This window comes from Taudactylus pleione, unplaced genomic scaffold (assembly GCF_031769625.1).
Source record: "Taudactylus pleione unplaced genomic scaffold, aTauple2 ptg000976l, whole genome shotgun sequence".
Taxonomy (NCBI): domain Eukaryota; kingdom Metazoa; phylum Chordata; class Amphibia; order Anura; family Myobatrachidae; genus Taudactylus; species Taudactylus pleione.
In genome coordinates this window covers 2678074-2700252 of record NW_028285377.1, presented here as the reverse complement: position 1 = coordinate 2700252, position 22179 = coordinate 2678074, and the positions used below count along the sequence as shown (strand labels likewise).

Below are 22179 nucleotides of genomic sequence, written 5' to 3'. Positions count from 1 at the left end.
TGCCGGCATTTCAGTCACCTGATCTCTCAGCTGGTGAGGCTTCCTTATATGTGGTCCGTGCTCTAAAAGTTTATGTAGACCGGACTAGTTCCATTCGGAAGTCTGATTCCTTGTTCGTCCTCTTTGGTTTTTCACAAGAGGGGTTGACCTGCCGGCAAACAAACTTTGGCCGGTTGGCTTTATTTGGTTATTTGTGAGGCTTATGCACAGGAGGGTTTACTTGTTTCGACCTATGTTAAGGCTCATTCTACTCGGTCTGTGGGTCCCTCGTGGGCTGCTAGCCGTGGCGCCTCGGCTGTTCAGTTGTGTAAGGCGGCCACGTGGTCTTTGATCTAGACCTTTTGTAAGGTTCTATGCTTTTGCCACCTTCACCTCTCAGGACGCATCCTTCGGAGTGCCGGATTCTCCTTTGAGCACAGGAGCATCCCCGCCCTTAGTTGTACTGCTTTGGGACATCCCCAAGGTCAACCCTGTGGACCCCCTATGGACCCTGAAGTAGAAAACAAGAGATATGGTAAGAACTTACCTTTTTGTTACCTATGTTTCTACAAAGTCCATAGGGTCCACAGGGCGCCCGCCCTGACGCACCTGGCTTCATATGGGCTCTGTGGCTGGTCACCGGTTTGCCGTCTCCCTTTCTGTGAGTATGGTTCTTGTGTGTTCCAGTCTTCCTTCTCTCTGTTTTTTTCCTCCTCCGGCCTTGGCTACTTACCAACTGAGGTGCCTGTGGCTCGGGGGCGGGGTATAGAGAAGGATACACCCAGTGCATCCTGGGAGCAGCAAAAGCTTTAACTGCATGGTGCCTGTGGATCCAGATTCAGCTATACCCCACGGTCAACCCTGTGGACCCTATGGACTTCGTAGAAACAGAGGTAACAAAGGTAAGTTCTTCCCATATTTCTTGTTATAATCGTACAAATATGTTGTACAACCTGACAATATCGCCAGGTTCAACATGTTTGCAGATGATTGATGTTCCAACACTGAACGACTGCTCGGTCATTATAGGCACATCACAGACTGACCAGTGACTGCTCGGTCATTATAGGCACATCACAGACTGACCAGTGACTGCTCGCTCATTATAGGCACATCACAGACTGACCAGTGACTGCTCGCTCATTATAGGCACATCACAGACTGACCAGTGACTGCTCGGTCATTATAGGCACATCACAGACTGACCAGTGACTGCTCGGTCATTATAGGCACATCACAGACTGACCAGTGACTGCTCGGTCATTATAGGCACATCACAGACTGACCAGTGACTGCTCGCTCATTATAGGCACATCACAGACTGACCAGTGACTGCTCGCTCATTATTGGCACATCACAGACTGACCAGTGACTGCTCGCTCATTATTGGCACATCACAGACTGACAAACGACTGCACAATTACAATGTCGTCATCGTGCCAGTCTCCTAGTGGATTTGTGCCTTTAGTGTCTCTTTATACAATGCATATTTTGGAAATGATGGACATACAAACTGTTTACTTAGCATTAGATATGATTGCATCCAGTCAGCAGCTTTATGTTGTATCCTAGGGTGATGAAGAGTAACTACTACACCTAATGATACAAAGATCTTGTTGAAAACCAAGGAAAGGATCCTATAAAGTAATGTTACTGAAAGTAGCTGTAGCATATATACAAACTAATAAATGTAATGTTAGCAAAGATGGTAAATGCCTTTATATGTTCTCAAAATAAGAGCTATTTTATACCTAAAATACAATTTAGAGTTCCAGAAGTATAAAATTGACACTTATTACATGTTTTACACTAATGAGATTATCATCTTTTATTTTAGGTACAAAATCGACGATGTTCCTTTTTCTATTCCAGCTTATTCTGAAATAACAGATCTCAGCAATATTATCAACAAAGTGCTTGAAAGCAAGAATGGTATGTCAGTCAGTGTATTGTGTACGTGCAGGGCTGTCCATAGGGGAGACAGGGGGGGGGGTCACATGTCAGAGAGGCCCCCCACTCAGCCCAAAGACAACTGCGCCACTTCTGTGACTGGCATCTATATGGAGCGTAGCCACAGCAGCTCATACGTCACTGAGCCCCCCCCCCCCCCCAAAGACACTCACCATTCCAGGGGTAGGAGGGGGCTCAGTGGTACCAGGAGTGTATGAGCCATGGTCTGGGGCAGTAACGCTGATCGGGGCTCATCTGTGCCTATGGTAAGGATAGAAGTACGTGCATGCTTTCCATGTCACTGAGGGCTGAGTATCCTGGAGCTACTGGGTGTATCCAACCCTTCTATTGAGGTAGCACTCGGGGGATACTGTCTAAACTTCATTTCATTAACATATATATATATCTATCATTTCAAACTATCCTCCCAAGAAGAGAGGCCGGTGATTACCATGGGCATGCTTTGCCCTTTTGTAACATTTGTTTAAGTTGTGGAGATAAAAGCCAAATGTATTGTAAGCGTTTATAAAAGGAATTGGGGTTAGGGTCCTATAGATACTGCTCTAAGAGGTCTATTTACTAAGCCGTGTTAGGAGACAGTGAAAAGTGATAAGGTACCAGCCAATCAGCTCCCAACTGTCATCTCACAGGCTGTGTTTGAAAAATGACAGTTGGGAGCCGATTGGCTGGTACCTTATCTCCTTTCACTCTGTCTCCTAACACTGCTTAGTAAATAGACCCCTAAATCTTATGATTAGTCCCCCTATACGTTTCTCCTCATTCCCATCAGCTAGACTACTTACTTTAAATAGCAATTTCTACTTCAGGGTCCATAGGGTATCCACAGGATACCTTGGGTATAGGTGTGACGTCAGTCATCGGGCACCAAAGAGTTAAGCTTTCAGCCTCCCAGGATGCACTAGGTCCCCCTCCTATACCCCGCCCCCGAGCCAAGGCATCTCAGTTTCGTTTGGTGCCCGGCCGGAGTCGGAGGCACCTGCTAGAGGGGGGCTTAGAAGAGCCCCTGAAGCTTTTTCTTCATGCAGCTGTGGCTGCACATCTGGATGAACAGCATGGACAGTCAGTCCTGACGTCCATGCTGTCTTCCCTACACCCCGCCGGTACCAGAACGCCGGTACTGATCCGGGGATGCTGGTGGACATCTGAGGTCACAGCTAGCGGTGACCCCAGATGTTCCGGACCATGGCCGGATTCAAGGGGGACAGAGGTAAGCAGCGGGGTCCCGCGGGGGGTCCCCGCTGATCACATGGTCCTAAGTCCCCAGGCAGGGGGCTCCCTGGGGACTGGCTGCAGCGTGGAGCCAGGCGACCAACCTGCGCTTCCACTACCCCCTGGGACAGCGGACCGCAGCAGAGCGGTAGCGCTGCGGCGTCCCAGGGGTTAAATGCATGCCAGGGGAGCGCGCCTTCCCTGTCTCACAGCCGACGCCTCCCCCGCTGCACACAGCCCTCTCTGCACTGTGCTGACTGGCCCTGTGTCAGCGCTCCTCCCCCAGGCCAGCCTTCTCTCTGCTCTTCGGCGGCCATCTTTTCAGAAGCATGGTGAACGCTGCTGGAAGCCTGCATTGGAAGCATTGTGGTCTGGGTCCCCCCGCATACCTCTCCTCCGCTGTGGTCAGGTCTGTGTATGCAGCGCTGTGTCCTACCAGGCCCTGTGTCTGCGTAGTTGAGTGATCAGCGCTGTTAGTGCAGGAATTGTTATTTCTCTGCATTGTATGTGACTGTGCTAGCGCTGCTGCCTGTAACTTTTTTTTCTAAACTGTCAGTTTTATACTGTCCCTGTTTTTTCTGCTAAGCCCTTGCGGTGCGGTGCTGCAGGGTGGTCTCTCGCCTCTTAAATATATAATTGGTGAGAGGGGTCACATACGTGGTGCCATCATGTCTGAAAGTGATTTTCCCCTCCGGCTACAGTGTACTACGTGTAAAGTACCGTTAGCGGAGGGGGAGGGTAGCGCGGAGGGCCTCTGCCGGCAGTGTTTGTCTATGGCGCGGCCTCTTACGGTTACTGCACCGGTACAGGAGCCGCCCTGGGCTTGTTTCGCTCAGGCGCTTACAGCCTTAGTGGGCCAGTTAGCTCCGCAGCCCGCGTTTACACCGATGGGTTTGTCCCAGCAGTCAGTGGTGTCGTCACCCATGCAGGGTTTCCCACGACAATTGGTGGTACCCCACAGTCTCCCTATTTCCCCGCTCCCGGTTTCTCAGGAGCCAGCGTGGGTTAACTCCCTGACGAGTTCTGTACAGCACTTGTCGGATGTGTTGCAAGGGGAGTCTGTGATGCGGCCGCATAAACGGTCGGTGGCGTCTGTCGGCTCCTTATGAGGATGACGAGGGGACGTCTGATGATGGGGAGATTCTGGATCCTTACGATCAGGAACCTCTCCATGCTAAGGACGCTGATGCTAAGTCCAAAGTATATATTCCTGGACTTATTCGGGCGGTCCGCACAGCCTTGGTGATTAAGGACGAAGTCCCCCCAGCGGCTAAATCTAAGTATGCCTTTTTCAAAGATGTGAAGGGCGATGCCACAGTCTTTCCTCTTTCGGGTCAGTTGGTGGACCATTTAGAGGAGGTGTGGAAACAGCCTGGCAAAATATACCAGCCGCAGAGACGCCTGGCGGTGGCTTATCCGTTCGCGGATAATTATTTTGCAAAGTGGGAATCCCCTCCACAGGTGGATTCTCACGTGACCCGTCTTGCCCGTAGTGCCACATAGCCGATGCCATCCATGTCTTCCCTTAAGGATGCTACGGACCGCAAGGTGGATATCTGCCTGAAGTCCGCTTATTCCCTTGCGGGGGGGGCAGCACGGCCGGCTATGGCCATTTGCTGGGTTGCCAGAGCGATGGAGTGCTGGGCGGATTCATTAGAGGCTTCTTTTGATTCCGACTGTCCGGCCGAACAGGCAGAGTTGATTGGCAATCTCCGTGATTCGGCCACCTACATCAACGAGGCGGCCCTAGACATTAGTACTCTGGTGTCTAGGATTTCTTCAGCAGCGGTAGCTGCTCGTCGCACCTTGTGGCTGCGATCCTGGAAGGCGGACGCAGATTCCAAAAAGGGTCTGGAGGCGTTTGCGTTTACCGGAGAAGTTCTCTTCGGTCCGGATCTGGATAAGATTGTGGCCACGCTGGCGGCAGCCAAATCAGCTTGTCTCCCGTCGGCCGCTGCTCCTTCTGGTTCTGGACCATCGTCCTTTTGGTCATCTAGGGCCCAGGGCAGGCCCAAACCACAGTCGTTTCCTCGACAGGCTGGCCCTAAGAAATCGGTCAAGCCCCGGAAGCAGACATGGAGTACCAGACGTCCGGCCCCCAAGCCAGATGACAAGCCTGCGGCCTGACGGTCCGGGCCTCCCTTTGGGGGATCCCAGGGTGGGAGGCCGCCTGCTGCAGTTCGCCCAGTGTTGGTCGACCACTACGACAGACATTTGGGTTCTGGAGGTGGTCTCCCACGGGTACGCCCTCTCCTTCCGGCACAGACCCCCGGCTCGATTCTTCACCACGGGTCTACCATCAGACCGGAACAAGGCTACGGAGCTGCGGACGGTATTGCACACTATGCTCCAGGCTGGAGTTATAGTGCCTGTTCCATTCTCCCAGAGGGGCCAGGGTTTCTATTCAAATATTTTTTTGGTACAGAAACCCAATGGGTCGTATCGTCCGATTCTCAACCTCAAAGCACTCAACAGGTCTTTGCGGGTACCGAAGTTTCGGATTGAGACCCTACGGTCCATCATTCTGGCGCTGGAACCTGGGGACTACATGGTGTCATTGGACATACAGGACGCTTACCTGCATGTCCCTCTAATCCCGTCTCGGAGGATTCTGCATCTTGGAGCCTTATTGGACTCGGGACAGCAAAGGATCTTCGTGACGGAGGACAAGATCTCTGCTTTACAGTCAAGGGTGCGCAGTTGTCTGCACAGCCGCCGGGTGTCCCTACACTCGGCGATGAGGTTACTGGGCTCCATGGTGTCGGTGTTCGACATGGTGGAATACGCCCAGTTTCACTCCAGACCTCTGCAGCACCTGATCCTGTCCAAGTGGAACGGGCTGCCTCAGTCTCTGAAGTCCCAGACGATTGTGCTCACCCCGGAGGTTCGCCTGTCCCTTGCTTGGTGGTTACAGACGACCCACCTCAACAAGGGACGTCCGTTCTGGGTTCCAAATTGGGTCCTGTTGACAACGGACGCCAGTCTTCGGGGCTGGGGAGGAGTTTCGGGTCCACACTTGTTCCAGGGCAGGTGGACGCCGACAGAAGCGGAGCTTCCCATAAATATCTTGGAAATCCGTGCGGTCTTCAATGCTCTCCAGCAGGCACATCGGTTTCTCCAGGGTCACCCGGTACAGGTCCAGTCGGACAACGCTACCACCGTGGCCTACATTAACAGGCAAGGAGGAACCCGCAGTCGGGCGGCTCTCGTAGAGGTCTCTCGGATCCTGGTTTGGGCGGAGCGCAATCTTCCGGCCATATCAGCGGTCTTCATCCCGGGAGTGCTAAATTGGGAGGCGGACTTTCTAAGTCGCCAGGACGTTCATCCGGGGGAATGATCCCTGCACCCGGACGTTTTTCAACTGCTGGTGGACAGGTGGCGTCTTCCGGAGATCGACCTCATGGCGTCCCGGCACAACAACAAGTTGCCGGTGTACGGGTCTCGCACAAGAGACGAAGGGGCGTCTCTGGTGGATGCTCTGTCCGTCCGGTGGACGTTCCGGTTCGCATACCTGTTCCCTCCGGTCTCCCTTCTTCCACGGGTAATCCGGAAATTCAAACAGGAAGGAGGGACGCTCCTGTTGATAGCTCCCGCGTGGCCCAGACGGCACTGGTTCTCAGACCTTCAGGGTCTGTCCGTGGACAGTCCATTGCGGTTGCCGCTTCGACCGGACCTTCTGTCTCAGGGTCCTTGTCTTCACCCGGACCTGACTTGGCTGTCTTTGACGGCGTGGCTGTTGAGACGGCCATGCTGAGGTCCCGGGGGATTTCCAGCTCTGTGGTGCGTACCATGTTGCGAGCTCGGAAACCGTCTTCCGCGAGGATATACCATCGCGTGTGGCATACGTTCTTCCAGTGGTGTCGACCAAGAGGTTATGCACCGCGGGAGTTTCGTCTGTCTCGGATTCTCGCCTTCCTACAAGCGGGACTAGATCATGGGCTTCGCCTTGCTTCTTTGAAGGTACAGGTTTCGGCCCTGTCTGTTTGGTTTCACCGTAGGATTGCTACAATCCCGGATGTGCGCACCTTTATGCAAGGTGTTGTCCGCATTCAGCCGCCCTTTGTTCCACCTGTGGCGCCTTGGGATTTGGCTGTGGTCCTGAGGGCTCTCCAAGGACCGCCGTTTGAACCACTGGGCTCAGTGGATCTTAAATGGCTAACAGCTAAGACTGTTTTCCTTCTGGCTATTGCTTCGGCCAGACGTGTTTCTGAGTTAGGGGCTCTTTCTTTTAGACCCCCTTTCTTGGTTTTTCATGGGAACAGGGCAGTGCTCCGCACTCGGCCCGAGTTTCTTCCCAAAGTTGTTTCCCAGTTTCATGTTAACGAGGAAATCGTTGTTCCGGCCTTTAACTCACCGGGTCTGTCCGTGGGTGAGGCCTCTTTGGATGTTGTGCGGGCCTTAAGGACTTCCGTTTAGGAAGTCTGACGCTTTGTTTGTCCTCTATGGCTTCCGTAAAAAGGGTTGGCCTGCTTCAAAGCAAACTTTGGCAGCCTGGATCCGTATGGCTATTTCTGAAGCTTATCTTCATGAAGGCCTGCCGGTTCCTCCTTCTGTGAATGCTCATTCCACTTGGTCTGTGGGTCCTTCGTGGGCAGCTCGACGTGGTGCCTCTGCAGTCCAGATCTGCAAGGCTGCTACGTGGTCCTCTGTCCATACCTTCGTGAGGTATTACAGGTTTGACACCTTCGCCTCTCAGGATGCTTCCTTCGGGCGGCGGATTCTCCTTTCTGCACAGGAGCGTCCCCACCCTTAAAGGATACTGCTTTGGGACATCCCCAAGGTATCCTGTGGATACCCTATGTACCCTGAAGTAGAAAATATGAGAGATGGTAAGAACTTACCCTTGTTATCTCTATTTCTACGAAGTCTATAGGGTTCCACAGGACTCCAGCCCTGTCGCACCTGTGCTGCAGATGGGCTTTGCTCTGGTCACCGGTTTTCCATCTCCCTCTGGTGAGAATGTGATTCTTGTATGTGTCCAGATCTTCTCTCTCTTCCTTCTCCTCCTCCTCCGGCCTATGGCTTGATAACTAACTGAGGTGCCTTGGCTCGGGGGCGGGGTATAGGAGGGGGACCTAGTGCATCCTGGGAGGCCGAAAGCTTAACTCTTTGGTGCCCGATGACTGACGTCACACCTATACCCAAGGTATCCTGTGGAACCCTATGGACTTCGTAGAAATAGAGATAACAAGGGTAAGTTCTTCTTCCCCTTATGGGTACTCTCCTATATACATACTACAGCCAGACCATCCATTATGGAACCTAGGCTCCTGCCTAACTCCCATTACACACTGGGTGCAGAGGTGGATAATTGAGGGGGGGGATAGTGCCAATTAGCTTGTGCCTGATAAACCATCGGGCTGTAGCCAAGGGTGCCAGCAGCACCCACAGTCTGTCTACACCGATGCAGTACCACAGTTGAACTACTTAGTTACACCGTCACTAGTCTGGCTTGGTTACACCGTCACTAATCTGGCTTGGTTACACCGTCACTAGTCTGGCTTGGTTACACCGTCACTAGTCTGGCTTGGTTACACCGTCACTAGTCTGGCTTGGTTACACCGTCACTAGTCTGGCTTCCTCCTGCTTTCTAGTCGCGTACGTCTTCTAATAACGCTGTGTGGTCATGATGATGTCACAGTGTATAGAGGAGCAGAGAGCGTGACTACATTGCTTGCCTTATCCTAAAATATGTAGAAGTGGTCGGCACCTGTAGGTCAGTTCATCCTACGTGATCTATAGGTGCTGAATTGGGCTTGAAAATAGAGGGGGGGGGGGCGGTTATACATGTTACTGTGAATTTTCAAGTGTTTGGCAGTTTACAAGTAATCATTTAATTACCACATTTGAATGAATATCAAGGTGCACTTAAGCTGTGAGATCAAATTTTTAGGGGTCACTTACATAAAAATTATTTATTTTCTCAAATAATGTTTTATAATTTCTTTATCCTAAACTACTGCTTAATTTATTAAAACAGATGATCACCGTCCCGTGGATTTTGATTTCCTTATTAAGAGTCAGTTCCTGCGGATGCCACTTATCAAACATGTGGAGGCCGAGGGCATGTCAACAGTAAGTGATTGTGCTTACTGACCTAGGTTATTGTATCTGTGCTGTCCTGTTCCTGGCCATTGCTATGCAATACCCTAAGGGCTATATCCAATTAGGTGCGAATTGCAAGTAGCCAGTTTTTCTTTAAACTCCCACACCGCTGCGAAGCGCGCTCCCGAGAATTCTCCAATCCAATTAAAAATGTCTATTCACACTACTCGCAGCGAAGGGGTGCAAACTGACTGCCAAATGAGATTGTGAGAAATGCATGCAAATATGGGGGAGACCATCCTGGAACCCCCAAAATGGATAATTGCGTTAGCAGGCTGTTTGTGTCCATTAGGAAGTTACTGTAGGTTTTGAAATGGTGTCAAATGGGTGATTTGTGCTTTTTTTTTGTTTATTTTTGTTTTTTAAATGCAAGAAAATGATAAAAAACAAACTATTTTCATTTAATCTCAAACAAATTAAACGAAAAATGCAACAACAATAACCTAGGAAAAAGGGTGATTTTGGGGTACTTTGAGGGCACCTTGGGGAAAAAATGATAAAAACTATTATTTTTCAACTAAAAGATTGTAGTAATTAAATTTGGGGTGCCTAAACTAACAAAGTTAATTTTGGGGTAATTTGAGGAAATGTTTTTTATGGGGTTTTTTTACCTCCAAAAAATTATGTAAAAATTATTGGACTAAATAAACTAATTACAAACTTCCAATTGCCTAATTGGTCATTAGGGGGTGTCCGAGGGCTTCAGCACAGTGTCCCCACATTTTATCCTTAAAATAAAGAATTTCCGTTTCTCACCCTCAGGGAGGTGCGAGTAGAAAGCTGCGAGTTCAGTCTGACTGATCAGTGTGAGTTGCTGATTGGATGGCAAAATGAAGTCGCTATGCGAATCGAAGTGAAAATCACATCTCGCAATTCGCACCTAATAATAGGATTGACCCCTAAGTAACCAATATCCTGCTTTCTTTATCTTGCAGTTTCTTTTGGCCGACATCAGAGGTTCTGCGCAGGCTTTCTCATGCTAGATAACTGAGGCCTGATTATGTGATCACATCATGGACCTGATACATTATCTACTCTTTTTATTTGTTTAATAGATCATTTGTTTTTAGCTAATTTTACCTCCAAAAGAGTGTAGATGAACGAATGTTTGCCGACAATTGTTCCACTGTTTAGGAAATGTCTCCTTGTGGGTTATTGTTTGATGTTTTTTAAGCTCCTTTTTTAGCGGCACCTTCCCTTATTGCCTCTAATAGGCTATGGTACATCAGACTTTTTTCTTTGTGTGAGGACCTTCCTCAAGACTCCAGCATCACAGCATAAACAACGTCCTTATATAGATAATCACGTCATCAGGCAGTATACAATAATGTAACAAAAACCTCCTTATATACCCATTTACCTGTACACAGAGGCCTCCCATCATCAAATCACCACGCTGAGCCGCGGTGACGGACACCAACGAGAAATCGGGAGTCACGTGCCGTAGACCGGAAGTCCCGTCACACTGCTATCCGGTTGCCAGGCAACGGATGCATCCACACAGGACGCATACTAACAATAATCCCAAGTGGTGAGAGCAACCACGCTCTCGCGCCACTAAGCCCCTCTAGCATACGAGAGGTAGATGGGCAGAACCCCTGTCCAACTCTGATCTTGCTGAAGGTCCACATAAATGTCAGAACCAACCATGTCACCCAGAGGGCGGAGCCAAGATTACTCCATCACTAGGGGGCGGGGCTAGACCGGTATACAACCAGTCAATAAACACAACTTTGTTTACATCCTGCGATTCAACATGACTTCTGAAAACAAATACCTATAATCAAATATATATCAAATATGATCACAACAAACAGGGTGCAGGCAAGAAATTAATCCATAAATGACCTTAGTCAGAGGATATACAGTTACATGTAAATACCAAATGTCTGACTATACCAGACCATAAACCAGGCATCATGGTAAGGTAAATTCGGGTGTAAATGGGGATAAACAACAAGAACTATATATAAGAAATAAACAAAAGAAAAACATGCTAAATTATCATAATAGATTGATTGACCCATATCCCTTATACACATCATACACATATTCCCTATATCCTCCTCTCACTGTATCATCCTCCCCGTGTGCTGTACGTTCTCTATACCCTGCTCATATTCCCTATATCCTCCTGTCACTCTATCATCCTCCCTGTGTGCTGTACGTTCTCTATACCCTGCCCATATTCCCTATGTCCTCCTGTCACTATATCATCCTCCCTGTGTGCTGTACATTCTCTATACCCTGCTCATATTCCCTATGTCCTCCTGTCACTGTATCATCCTCCCTGTGTGCTGTACGTTCTCTATACCCTGCCCATATTCCCTATGTCCTCCTGTCACTATATCATCCTCCCTGTGTGCTGTACATTCTCTATACCCTGCCCATATTCCCTATGTCCTCCTGTCACTATATCATCCTCCCTGTGTGCTGTACGTTCTCTATACCCTGCCCATATTCCCTATATCCTCCTGTCACTCTATCATCCTCCCTGTGTGCTGTACGTTCTCTATACCCTGCCCATATTCCCTATGTCCTCCTGTCACTATATCATTCTCCCTGTGTGCTGTACATTCTCTATACCCTGCCCATATTCCCTATGTCCTCCTGTCACTGTGTCATCCTCCCTGTGTGCTGTACGTTCTCTATACCCTGCCCATATTCCCTATGTCCTCCTGTCACTATATCATCCTCCCTGTGTGCTGTACATTCTCTATACCCTGCCCATATTCCCTATGTCCTCCTGTCACTATGTCATCCTCCCTGTGGGTGGACATATGTAAAATCAGTGTGGTTAAGAATCGGTACCGTCTAAGAAAAAATTGCATAATGTGTAGCACAGATATTGGGGCTTCCAATTTTCAGAAAAATCGTCCCGTTCCTCGTCCCGAACCAAAAAAATCTGTGTGTGTGTAACTAGCTTTACTCTATTCCCAAATCTAACAGTGTAATAAAAAAAAAAATATATATATATATACACGCGCACACACACACACACACACTGTGGGGTCAACCCAAGTACACAACGGGCGCACTTGACAGCAGCCAGTATTTGCATTTAAAGTATTTGCCGCTCCATAGGGCTTCGAGCAAAATTATGCGAATTTGGGCTCCGAGTTGGCCGCGAGGTTTGCAAGATGCGCTGCCATTACCCGTATTTTAACGCGGTTCCAACGTCAACTCTGTTTTCGCAGTTAATTGGATTGAGCCCAGTGAGTGTGTATTACCCGGTCAGAAGGGAGCAGAACATACTCCTATGGGGAGAAGGAATGGCTGGACTATAATGAATCAATTAATTAAGGGAGTATCCCTGACAAGAGTTTAGTCTAGCAGCTGAGGGAGACTCTGCTGATTCTGTTGGCAAAAGCTCCTATCATTTTCCTGTATCCTCAGCAACTCCATATGAGAGTTTGGTTAAGTATCTGATAGATCATTTAATTTTACTGAGAGATTTTTTTAATTAAATAAGGAGACTTCTGTCTTGGGGCACAGGGTCTACTTTAGGTATAGCTGGCAGAGGAGAGACTGGGCACTAAATGGTTAAAGCAATTTACCCAGAAGCCCAAGCTCCGCTCCTCTATACCCCACTCCCAGGCACTGGACTTCAGTTTAGTTTGCAAGCCCACGGCATGAGCGAGGCAGAGGAGAAGAGAAGGAATGCCAGCAGACATACAGAACCATACATATCATGGAAGCACCGCCGGACCGGTCGCAAAGGAAACACCCCCCGCAGACAGGTGCGTCAGGGCGGGCGCCCTGTACCCTCTATGGAGTCGAAGAAAAGGACTTAACAGGTTTAACAGGTAAGACATAAGTCTCCTTTTCTTCTTCCTCCACTAGGGGACACAGTGTTTACTTTTGGACTTCCTAAAACTGTCCCCTAAGGGCGGGGACGCTCCTGAGCTGCAGTGAGCACAGAAAGCCCGAAGTGTGAGTAGACGACCATGTGGCAGCCTTACAAAGCTGTTTTGCAGAAGTCCCAGAGCGTGCCACCCATGAAGTCCTCACTGACGAAACCTCTTAGTCCGCTTGACATACAAAAGGAGAGCCCTCCCCACATCCAACGAAGTCTCAGAGAGATGGATCTGAAAACTGAAATGCAGGAACCACTATTTCCTCATTTAATATAAAAACAGGACACTAACTTGGGAAGGTAGCCTTGGCGAGTCCGTAAGACAGCCCTGTCAGGATGGAACACAAGAAATGGAGAGCAACACGAGAGTGCGCTGAAATCCGAGCCGACACAATGGCCAACAGAAACACTGTTTTCCATGTGAGCCAATGCAAATCGACCGTAGGCACGCCAAATTCTGTTATAAACATAAGCAGAAGAAGGTTTTCTAGCCTGCAACATGGTCCGAACAACTCTTTGAGAGAATCACTTTGCTCTTAGGATGGATGTCTCAAGAGCCACCCCGTCAATGCGAACCTGGCCAGGTCCAAATCTAGACAGGGACCTTGAAACAACAGATCCAGCCGCAGCAGCAGCCTCTACTGACAGGCCCAGGAGATTTGCGTACCACACTTGTCGTGGCCAATCCGGAGCCACCAGCATAAGAGAGCCTCCTTCCAGCTTGAACTTGCGAAGTACCTGATGAATCATTGAGATTGGAGGGAAGACCTAAATCAAGGGAATGTCCAAGGAACCGACAGTGCATCCACCAGGAGAGCTCCTGGATCCCTGGCATGGGGGAAATATCTAGGAAGCTGGTGATTGTAGCGAGATGCCATCATGTCGATGTCTGGTAGGCTCCAGCGACTGACTAGCAGCTGGAAGACATCCGGATGTAACCTCCTCTCTCCGGCATGTATGTTGAACTCCCGGGATGAAGACTGCGGACAGAGCCGGAAGATGCTGCTCCGCCCAGCAAAGTATTCTACTTACCTCCTTGACTTCGAGCGCCGCCCTGGTGATTTATATATGCCACCATTGTTGTGTTGTCCGACTGTATCTTCACTGGACAACCCCGAAGGAGGTGCTGTGCGTGACAGTGCCCTGTATACGGCACGAAGCTTCAGAATGTTTATGGGAAGCTGGCTCTCCTGATGCGTCCAACGGCCCTGAAAGTTGAGCTGACAAGTTACAGCCCCCCCACCCCCGAAGGCTTGCATTGGTAGTGAGAAGGAACCAGTCCTGGATCCAAAAGGGGCAACCCTTGTCCAGATGAGAACGCTGGAGCCACCACAGTAGGGCGAGACAAACTTCTTGTGGGAGAATCAAAGTCTGAGCCTTGAGGTTCGGACTTGACTTGATCCAACGCCTCAGAATGAGTTCCTGGAGAGGCCGGGAGTCAAACTGTCCTTACTCCACCATGTGGAAAGTCGAAACGAACGACCCCAGAATTTGAATGCATGAGTGAATGGACACTCGCCGCAGACTGACAAAGTTGTGAATTCTGGTTTGCAATGACAAAATCTAGTCTGGAGGAAGGAAAACTGAGTTCTGGAATCCAAAAAGGCTCCCAGGTGGAGCATTCCCTGGGATGGAGACACCGTGGACTTCTTCCAGTTGATTATCCACCCGTGAGACTGAAGCAGCCAGTCAGATGGATGTGATCCCTGAGCAGCTCTGGAGATTGCAACAAGAGAACCAAGCCATCCAGATATGGTAAAATTCTAATGCCCATGCATCGTAGAAACGCTGCCATGACCTTCATGAACACACGAGGGGCCGTGGACAGACCAAAGAGCAATGCTTGAAATTGGTAGTGGTTGGTTTGTACCACAAACCTACAGCTTTAGCTACCCAAGCAGATGCCACGGTTGAACGAGCCAGAGCTCCTGCATTCACATAAATAGTCTCTAAGAAATTCTTCAGTTTCCTATTTGTAGGATCTTTGAGAGATGCCGTATTTGGTACAGGTAGAAGAGATGACCTAATAAGATGTGTAATGTGGGCATCCACCGGGGACTTCCACTTAGCTCTATGCGCTGCTGGAAAAGGCTAAAAGGTTGCAATACGCTTGGAAACCTGGAAGCGTCTGCTAGGGTGTAACAACGCTTCCACCAAGAAATCTTCAAGCTGCGCAGAAGACGGAAATTTTCTGTCTTTTTAAAGACAGAAGCCTAATGGTGCATAAACACGGTCAGATTTTGAAGGACGAAATTTAACGATATCGTTTATCATTACATCGTTTATATCGTCAATTTTGGGCCCCTTTTAACCCCCAAACGTCGGACGATGTGCGGGCACGGATGGTCGATAACAATAACGACCATCGCCCGTGCATGCAGTCCAGCCTGGTCGATATCGACCAGTTTACTATAGGGACCCACGATCGTCGATCGCGGGTCGTTTGGGAGTTGGTGGTGTGCTGGATGATCGATATCGATCATCCAGCACATGCAGGACGATCAGACAACGATATCGTTGTCTGATCTGACCGTGTGTATGCACAATTAGATCTAGGGGGTTGTTACTCTTCCTCCACCAAAAAAATAGACTTAACTGCTCTAATCATAGCTTCTACGTCTGTAGGGGCCATAGTTTCTTCCTAAACAGAGGACGTCTCCACGTCTGAAGCGATGGAGGCACTAGCCTCACCATCCAAGGAAACCTCCTGAATTTCTGCCAGATAACGACGTTGGACTTTAGTGTGGAGCAGGTCTACACCTAGGAGCCCCATCACGATCAAGCGTTTGCTGAAATGACATGGACACCTGGGTTTGCCCCTGGACAGACTGGGGAAAAGTCTGCATCCAGGGTGTCTCCGCCATGGGAAGCTGTGGCACAGGGACAGGCGGCATAGGTACTGACACAGGGTAATGTCACAATTTGTAGACTGTGTATCAGACGAGGCGCCCAAGCTGGTTCTGGACTAGAAGCCATAGGCGAAATCAACTATTGCAGGGCCCCAAAGCAATTGGCACACAGACAGTCATGCTCTGGATCCTGAGGAGGAATAACAGTCACACTTGTTACACGTGTGTGTAGTGCTGTAGAACTCGTATCCTTAGTAGTTTTATTTCTGGACATTTTGTAAGTTGCAGAATCACTATACACCAACTAGCAAAGGGGATCTTAATGGTGTGTTAGAGATAGATAGATATATATATATATATATATATATATCTATGTGTGTGTATGTAAATATATGTGTGTGTAATATATATGTATGTGTATTCTATTTATATATCTCTATCTCTCTAAAAAGCGCCCTGCCCTCTTCACCCGCGGGTCGCAGTGTCCCGCGGGTGGGGAAATGTGCAGTGACCCGGTGATTAGATGCCGGACACATGCGTCCGCCATCTACTCTCCCTGTCAGCAGTGCTTGGGGGCTGCAAGGCGTGTCCGTAAGTGCCGGGCACGCCTCCAAGAGTGGCGAAAAGGGGACGCGTCTTATAGACACGCCCCCTTTTCATTGGCCACGCGCCTTAGGCGCGCGCAGAGGTGCCTTCTCTTGCTCCGGCGCCCTGCCTGCCGCTGGGGCTAGAGTGAACACTACAATTCCAATCTCTTTTTGGTTGAAATTTTGCGATCTGTGAATCCTATACATTGCAAATTTGCCACAATTGATTGCTGATGTATGGGGGCCTTAAGTAGTCTGTCTAATCATTTTTTAGCACAGGTGGCCAATTCTATGAAACTTTCATAGTGGTGTTGGCCTAATGTAAGTAAATCTGAGTATTTGACTATTAGTGGATTAGGATGGACTAGTAGTTCTTTAGAAATTTTTTATTTTGGTCCAGGAAAATGAAATAGTCTGATAGGTTCTTTTCTCTTTGCTAAGGATTGTATTTATAGCCACCCTGCACTGATCATGCTTATTTTCGCATGATTTTGGGGGGCCTGGTCACTGCTTGGATGGCAGTCCACGGGAGGTTGCCTGGTTAATTTAGCTTTTCACACAGGGGTCAGGAATGTGTCCGCTCCCCCCACTAGACCACAAGGGCAGTTAAAGGCTGCTGTCGGGGACCATGTTAGAGGCCAGCGGCACCCAGCGGGGAGGTAAGCTCTCCCACGGCAGCTCCTCCCCCGCCCAGAGCGCGATCCCTCTGAGCTGCTCCTCATCCTCTTCACCCTCCTCCCTATATGAGACGCTCAGCAGCTATTAATCAGAGGCTTTTCTGAAGCTACAGGTCTCAGGAGATTTGGGTACAGTCTACCTGTATACCTCTTCCTGGGGCCAGGTTATACAGCGCACAAATCCTACCAGCCCTTGGAGGCTTGAGTAGTTGATTTAGTGCCCGTATATTTATATGCATTGTATGTGACTTGTGCTAGCTCTGCTGTGGTGATATTCTTCCTTAAATTTTCTGACTGTCAGTTGTATCTATCCCTGCTGCTCTTTCTTAAACCCCCAACTACCAGGTTTGTAGGGGTTCATTATTACTGTGAGGGGTGTCACATTGCATTTTTAGCTTTACACTTATTGTGTGCTACTTACTGGCTATTTCTATGCCTTCTAAAGACCAGGATAAACAGTAGGCCAAGGCCCCTGTGCTGTTTACATGCATATCCTGTTTTGCGGGCTTTCCCTCAGGATTTCATACAGGATGTTCTGTGTGCTAATTGTTATAAATCTACTCACCAGTCCACCGTACCAGCCCCTGTCCAGGAGCCACCTTGGGTGTCATCCTTATCCCAGGTTATGAGGGAGCTAGTGGATCGCTTATCAGGCCCCATACTGCCTCCCACCATGGGGTACCCACACCTTTTTCAGCCTACTATGTCTGTACCATCTATACATTCTCCTTGGATGGATGTTTATGCCCACTCAGTTCAGAATATGGCTCATATGTCTGCCGCCCCTCAGCAAAAGTTACAGGCGGACAGACCGTGGGCCACCAAAGCACATAGGTGGACTGTATCATCCTCTCAGTCTACCCAGTTTTCGGATTCTGACGCATCATCTGAGGAGGCAGATGACTCACACTCTGGTGAGAAGCACAGTCATTCAACAGTGGATGTTCCTGCTGTAGTGAGGGCGGTTAAATCAATCCTGAATATAGAGCATGATAGACCGGCCCCTAAGCCTAAAACACCGATGTTTAAACGTCAAAAGGTGGTTAAGGCTAAGTTCCCTGAGTCAGAACAGCTAACTGAGCTCATGAGAGAAGCTTGGGGTACTTCTGGCAAACTGTTCCAGGTCCCAAAAAAACTAGCGTCTCTTTACCCTCTCCCTACTAGGTTGTACTAAATGAGAAGTCCCTCCCACTGTTGATTCACATGCGGCACGCTTAGTCAGAAGCTATACGCTGCTTTTACCATCTACATCCTCCCTTAAGGATGCCACGGATAGAAGACTGGAATCTTGTCTCAAATCAGTCTACTTGCTTTCTGGCGCTATGACTATGCCAGCTGTGGCCTGGATGGCTAAGGCTATCGAAGGATGGGCAGAGACACTGAAAGAGAGCCTGCCATCAGACGCTACCAGGGTCAACTGGCCAACATCTCCCATATTCATGAAGTAGCCTCTTATTTGGGAGAAGCTGCGTTGAATACTGGTCTCCTTGCCTCTAAGGCATCTGCGACTTCGGTAGTCGTCCACCAGGTACTTTGGCTAAGGTCCTGGAAGGTGGACATGGGATCCAAGAAGGCACTCGAAAACTTTACCCTTCTCTGGAGACAGGCTGTTGGCAGTTGGACAAGATTGTGGCTACTGCGGCAGCTTCAAAATCTGCCTTTCTGCCATCAGCAGATGCCCCTAAGCCTAGGCTGTCTTCACCCCCAGGGTAATGCAAGAGGACAGTCCTTTCCTAGGCAGTCTAGTTCGCCCAAGACCACCAAGCCATGAGTCGAGCAGTATTGGTTGGCCAGACGTCCGGCTTCCAAGTTTGACGACAAACACTCCGCCTGATGTGACGGGGGATCCCAGGGTGGGGGGCAGACTTCGTTGTTTTGCTTACTCTTCGCATCAAACAGACGCCTGGGTCCAAAGAAATGGTCTCTCAGGGATACACTCTCACCTTCCAGAGGCATCCTCCCTAGCAATTTTTTTGTACAAGTCCCCCATCAAAACCTGGGAATTTCATGGTTTCTCTGGACATTCAGGATGCATACCTGCATGTACCTATTACGCCAACCCACTAGCGGTTCCTAAGGTTTGCTATTCTGCAGCAACATTACCAGTTTCAGTCACTGCCCTTTGGTTTGTCAACAGTACCTCATGACTTTACCAAGATAATGACAATTATGGAGGCCCACCTCAGACGCCAGGGAGTCAGAATCCTGCCATACCTAGACGACGTCTTAATCTTGGCACATTCACCAGTTGTGTTACAACGCCATCTCCAGCTGACCATGGACTGCCTGCAAACACATGGATCATCAATTGGAAAAAGTCCTCCCCATCGCCAACACACCTGGGGGCACTCCTAGATTCTCGAATACAGAGGATCTTTCTTCCAGCGAATATGATTTTAACACTAGTAATTAATGCAGGTATTATGTAGATTGCGCACCGGAGGGGGGGGGGTCTGCAATGGGTGTGCCGCTTGTATGAGAGATTGTCTGACTCTCTATAGCTACAATAATACAATTAAGTGTAACAGTGCACCACCCTTGGCAGTGTGTAAGTGAAGTTTTAGTCAATTGGTGCTTGATGGAGAGAGAATATTGCACTAATGTATGTTCAAAACATCAATTTAATGAGGTAGGTGCTTAGTGTCATGGCTGCCGACACTTGAGACTCCTGGGAGGAGGCCTACTAGGCACAATAAACTGGGGTGGCTTTAGGAATTACCTTTTCATGAAATCTCGATAGCACGGAATAAAAGTAAATGGAATTTATTCACAGGAGAAATATAATAGCAACGTCTCACATAAAGTCTCAACAACACTGAGGTTCACATAAGCAGTAATGAGTAAAGGAGAAAACCTCCCATATAGTCTTTAACACAGAAAAGTTAATATGGTGGGGAACCCCGAGTCCAGTATGCGGCCTACACCTCAGGATGGTATAGAGGAGCTTCACCAGGGTGGAACCCTGTAGTGATGGAGATACGGAGCAGAGTAAGCCCTGTGATGCGGTGAAAGACGGAGCAGGGTTGAGCCCTGTGATGCGGTGAGGTCGGAGCAGGGTTGAGCCCTGTGATGCGGTGAGGTCAGAGCAGGGTTGAGCCCTGTGATGCGGTGAGGTCGGAGCAGGGTTGAGCCCTGTGATGCGGTGAGGTCGGAGCAGGGTTGAGCCCTGTGATGCGGTGAGGTCGGAGCAGGGTTGAGCCCTGTGATGCGGTGAGGTCGGAGCAGGGTTGAGCCCTGTGATGCGGTGAGGTCGGAGCAGGGTTGAGCCCTGTGATGCGGTGAGGTCGGAGCAGGGTTGAGCCCTGTGATGCGGTGAGGTCGGAGCAGGGTTGAGCCCTGTGATGCGGTGAGGTCGGAGCAGGGTTGAGCCCTGTGATGCGATGAGGTCGGAGCAGGGTTGACCCCTGTGAAGCAGTGAAGACGGAGCAGGGTTGAGCCCTGTGATGCGGAGGTTGAAGCAGGGTTGAGCTCTGTGAAGCGGTGTGGTTCCGGAACAGGGTTGAGCCCTGCGGTGTGACTAGAATCCAGAACGGGGTTGAGCCCCGCGATGCGGTGATGATAACTGTAACGGTGCAGTTGACAACTGTAACGAAGATGGGTTCGATGTCCACAGGAGTGAGAGGCAACAGTAAAGTAAATAGTGCAGCAAAAGGTGAAACCACAGCAGTGGAGTAAAAAACAATACTTAGGTAATGGCTATGCTGAGCTCTGTAGTGCGGCTGGTAACTGGCATCAGAAGTTTAGCTGGAACATGAGCGGAGATATGCAAAGTCCACAGCAACCCACAGGCACAGCAGGGATCTGGCAGGAGTCCAAGAAAGACCCGAAAGTAATGTTGCACAGACACTGAGACACAGTTAGTAATAGGCTTTATACTAGAGGTCTGTGATCCATAGGAAGTTCAGAACATGTGACCCAAATGGAATCAGGTTTGAAATAATGAGCAATCTAGGAATCCCACAACCTGACAACACCTTGGAAACAGATGCTCACTTTAACTCTCTCTTCCCTGTATGTGAAGAACGCCAGAAAGCAGGATAGCTCCTCCAACGACCACAAAGGAACTTGGGAAAAAGTAATCTATCTTTATGTACTGAAATAGTCGCAGTCCTGACACTTAGTACATGGGTAAGTTGACTAAAGTAAAATAAAAATAAATGAATAAGAATACAACACAGTGGTCCTCAGAGGGATTGAGCAAGCAGACAAAGGAAGGGCGGGGGGAGGGGGAATGGGGCACAACGATGAGGGGGGAAAAAGTTGGGCACAAGTAGTAGTAAACAACTCGTGCAGTAATGTTCACTGATGCACTGTAACACTGATGTAGGCAAGTACCAGGGTGCTGTGAACAAGTGTCTTTAGGGTGAGGGCTGATAACGGCGTCCTGTTATGTGACCCTTTGGTAGTCCGTGTAGCAGGGTGTGTGGATGGAAGATCGGTGCCCGGGTTATCTTCATGGTGGGAGCATGCGGCATTGTGGCAGCGGTCCCTGGCTGAGTGACTAATCGGCGTGTGGGACCAGCGCCGTGCTTGGTGTAACACTGCTCTGGGTCCCGATTGGGCCGTAGTCTGAGTCTGCCTGGGGAGGGGATGATACCGGTTTTGATCTTACGATCTCTGCCGGACACCCCCTCTCTGTAACGGGATCTCACCTGACTCTTGCCACGCTGCTGCTGTCTCCCTCTTCGGCCCTCTGTGGATGTCAGCTCGGCTCGTGGATGCGGACGACGTCTCCTCTGCCTGGGATACCTACGAGTCCCGTGACCGCTGCTGGGAACACGACTCTTCGGTTATAGACTGGATACAATGGTGGTTTAGGTAGTAGTTCAGGTATGTACTTTGCGTAATCGTGGGTGGTAAACATTCAACGTGTTTCGGCCACTGTTGGCCTTCCTCTAGGAGATCTGTTTAGTTGATTCTGGCATGAAGGGGGTTAAATCATTGTC

General features: G+C 49.4%; 1 protein-coding gene across 1 annotated transcript in view; it reads left to right on the top strand.

Annotated features, from left to right (window-relative positions):
• Positions 1-22179, top strand: part of WDR12 (WD repeat domain 12) — a 92925-nt gene that overhangs the window by 8941 nt on the left and 61805 nt on the right. The window contains exons 2-3 of the mRNA XM_088460722.1: positions 1817-1911; positions 9140-9234. Coding sequence (XP_088316848.1) covers positions 1817-1911; positions 9140-9234 — 190 coding nt within the window. The remainder of the gene's footprint in view (positions 1-1816; positions 1912-9139; positions 9235-22179) is intronic.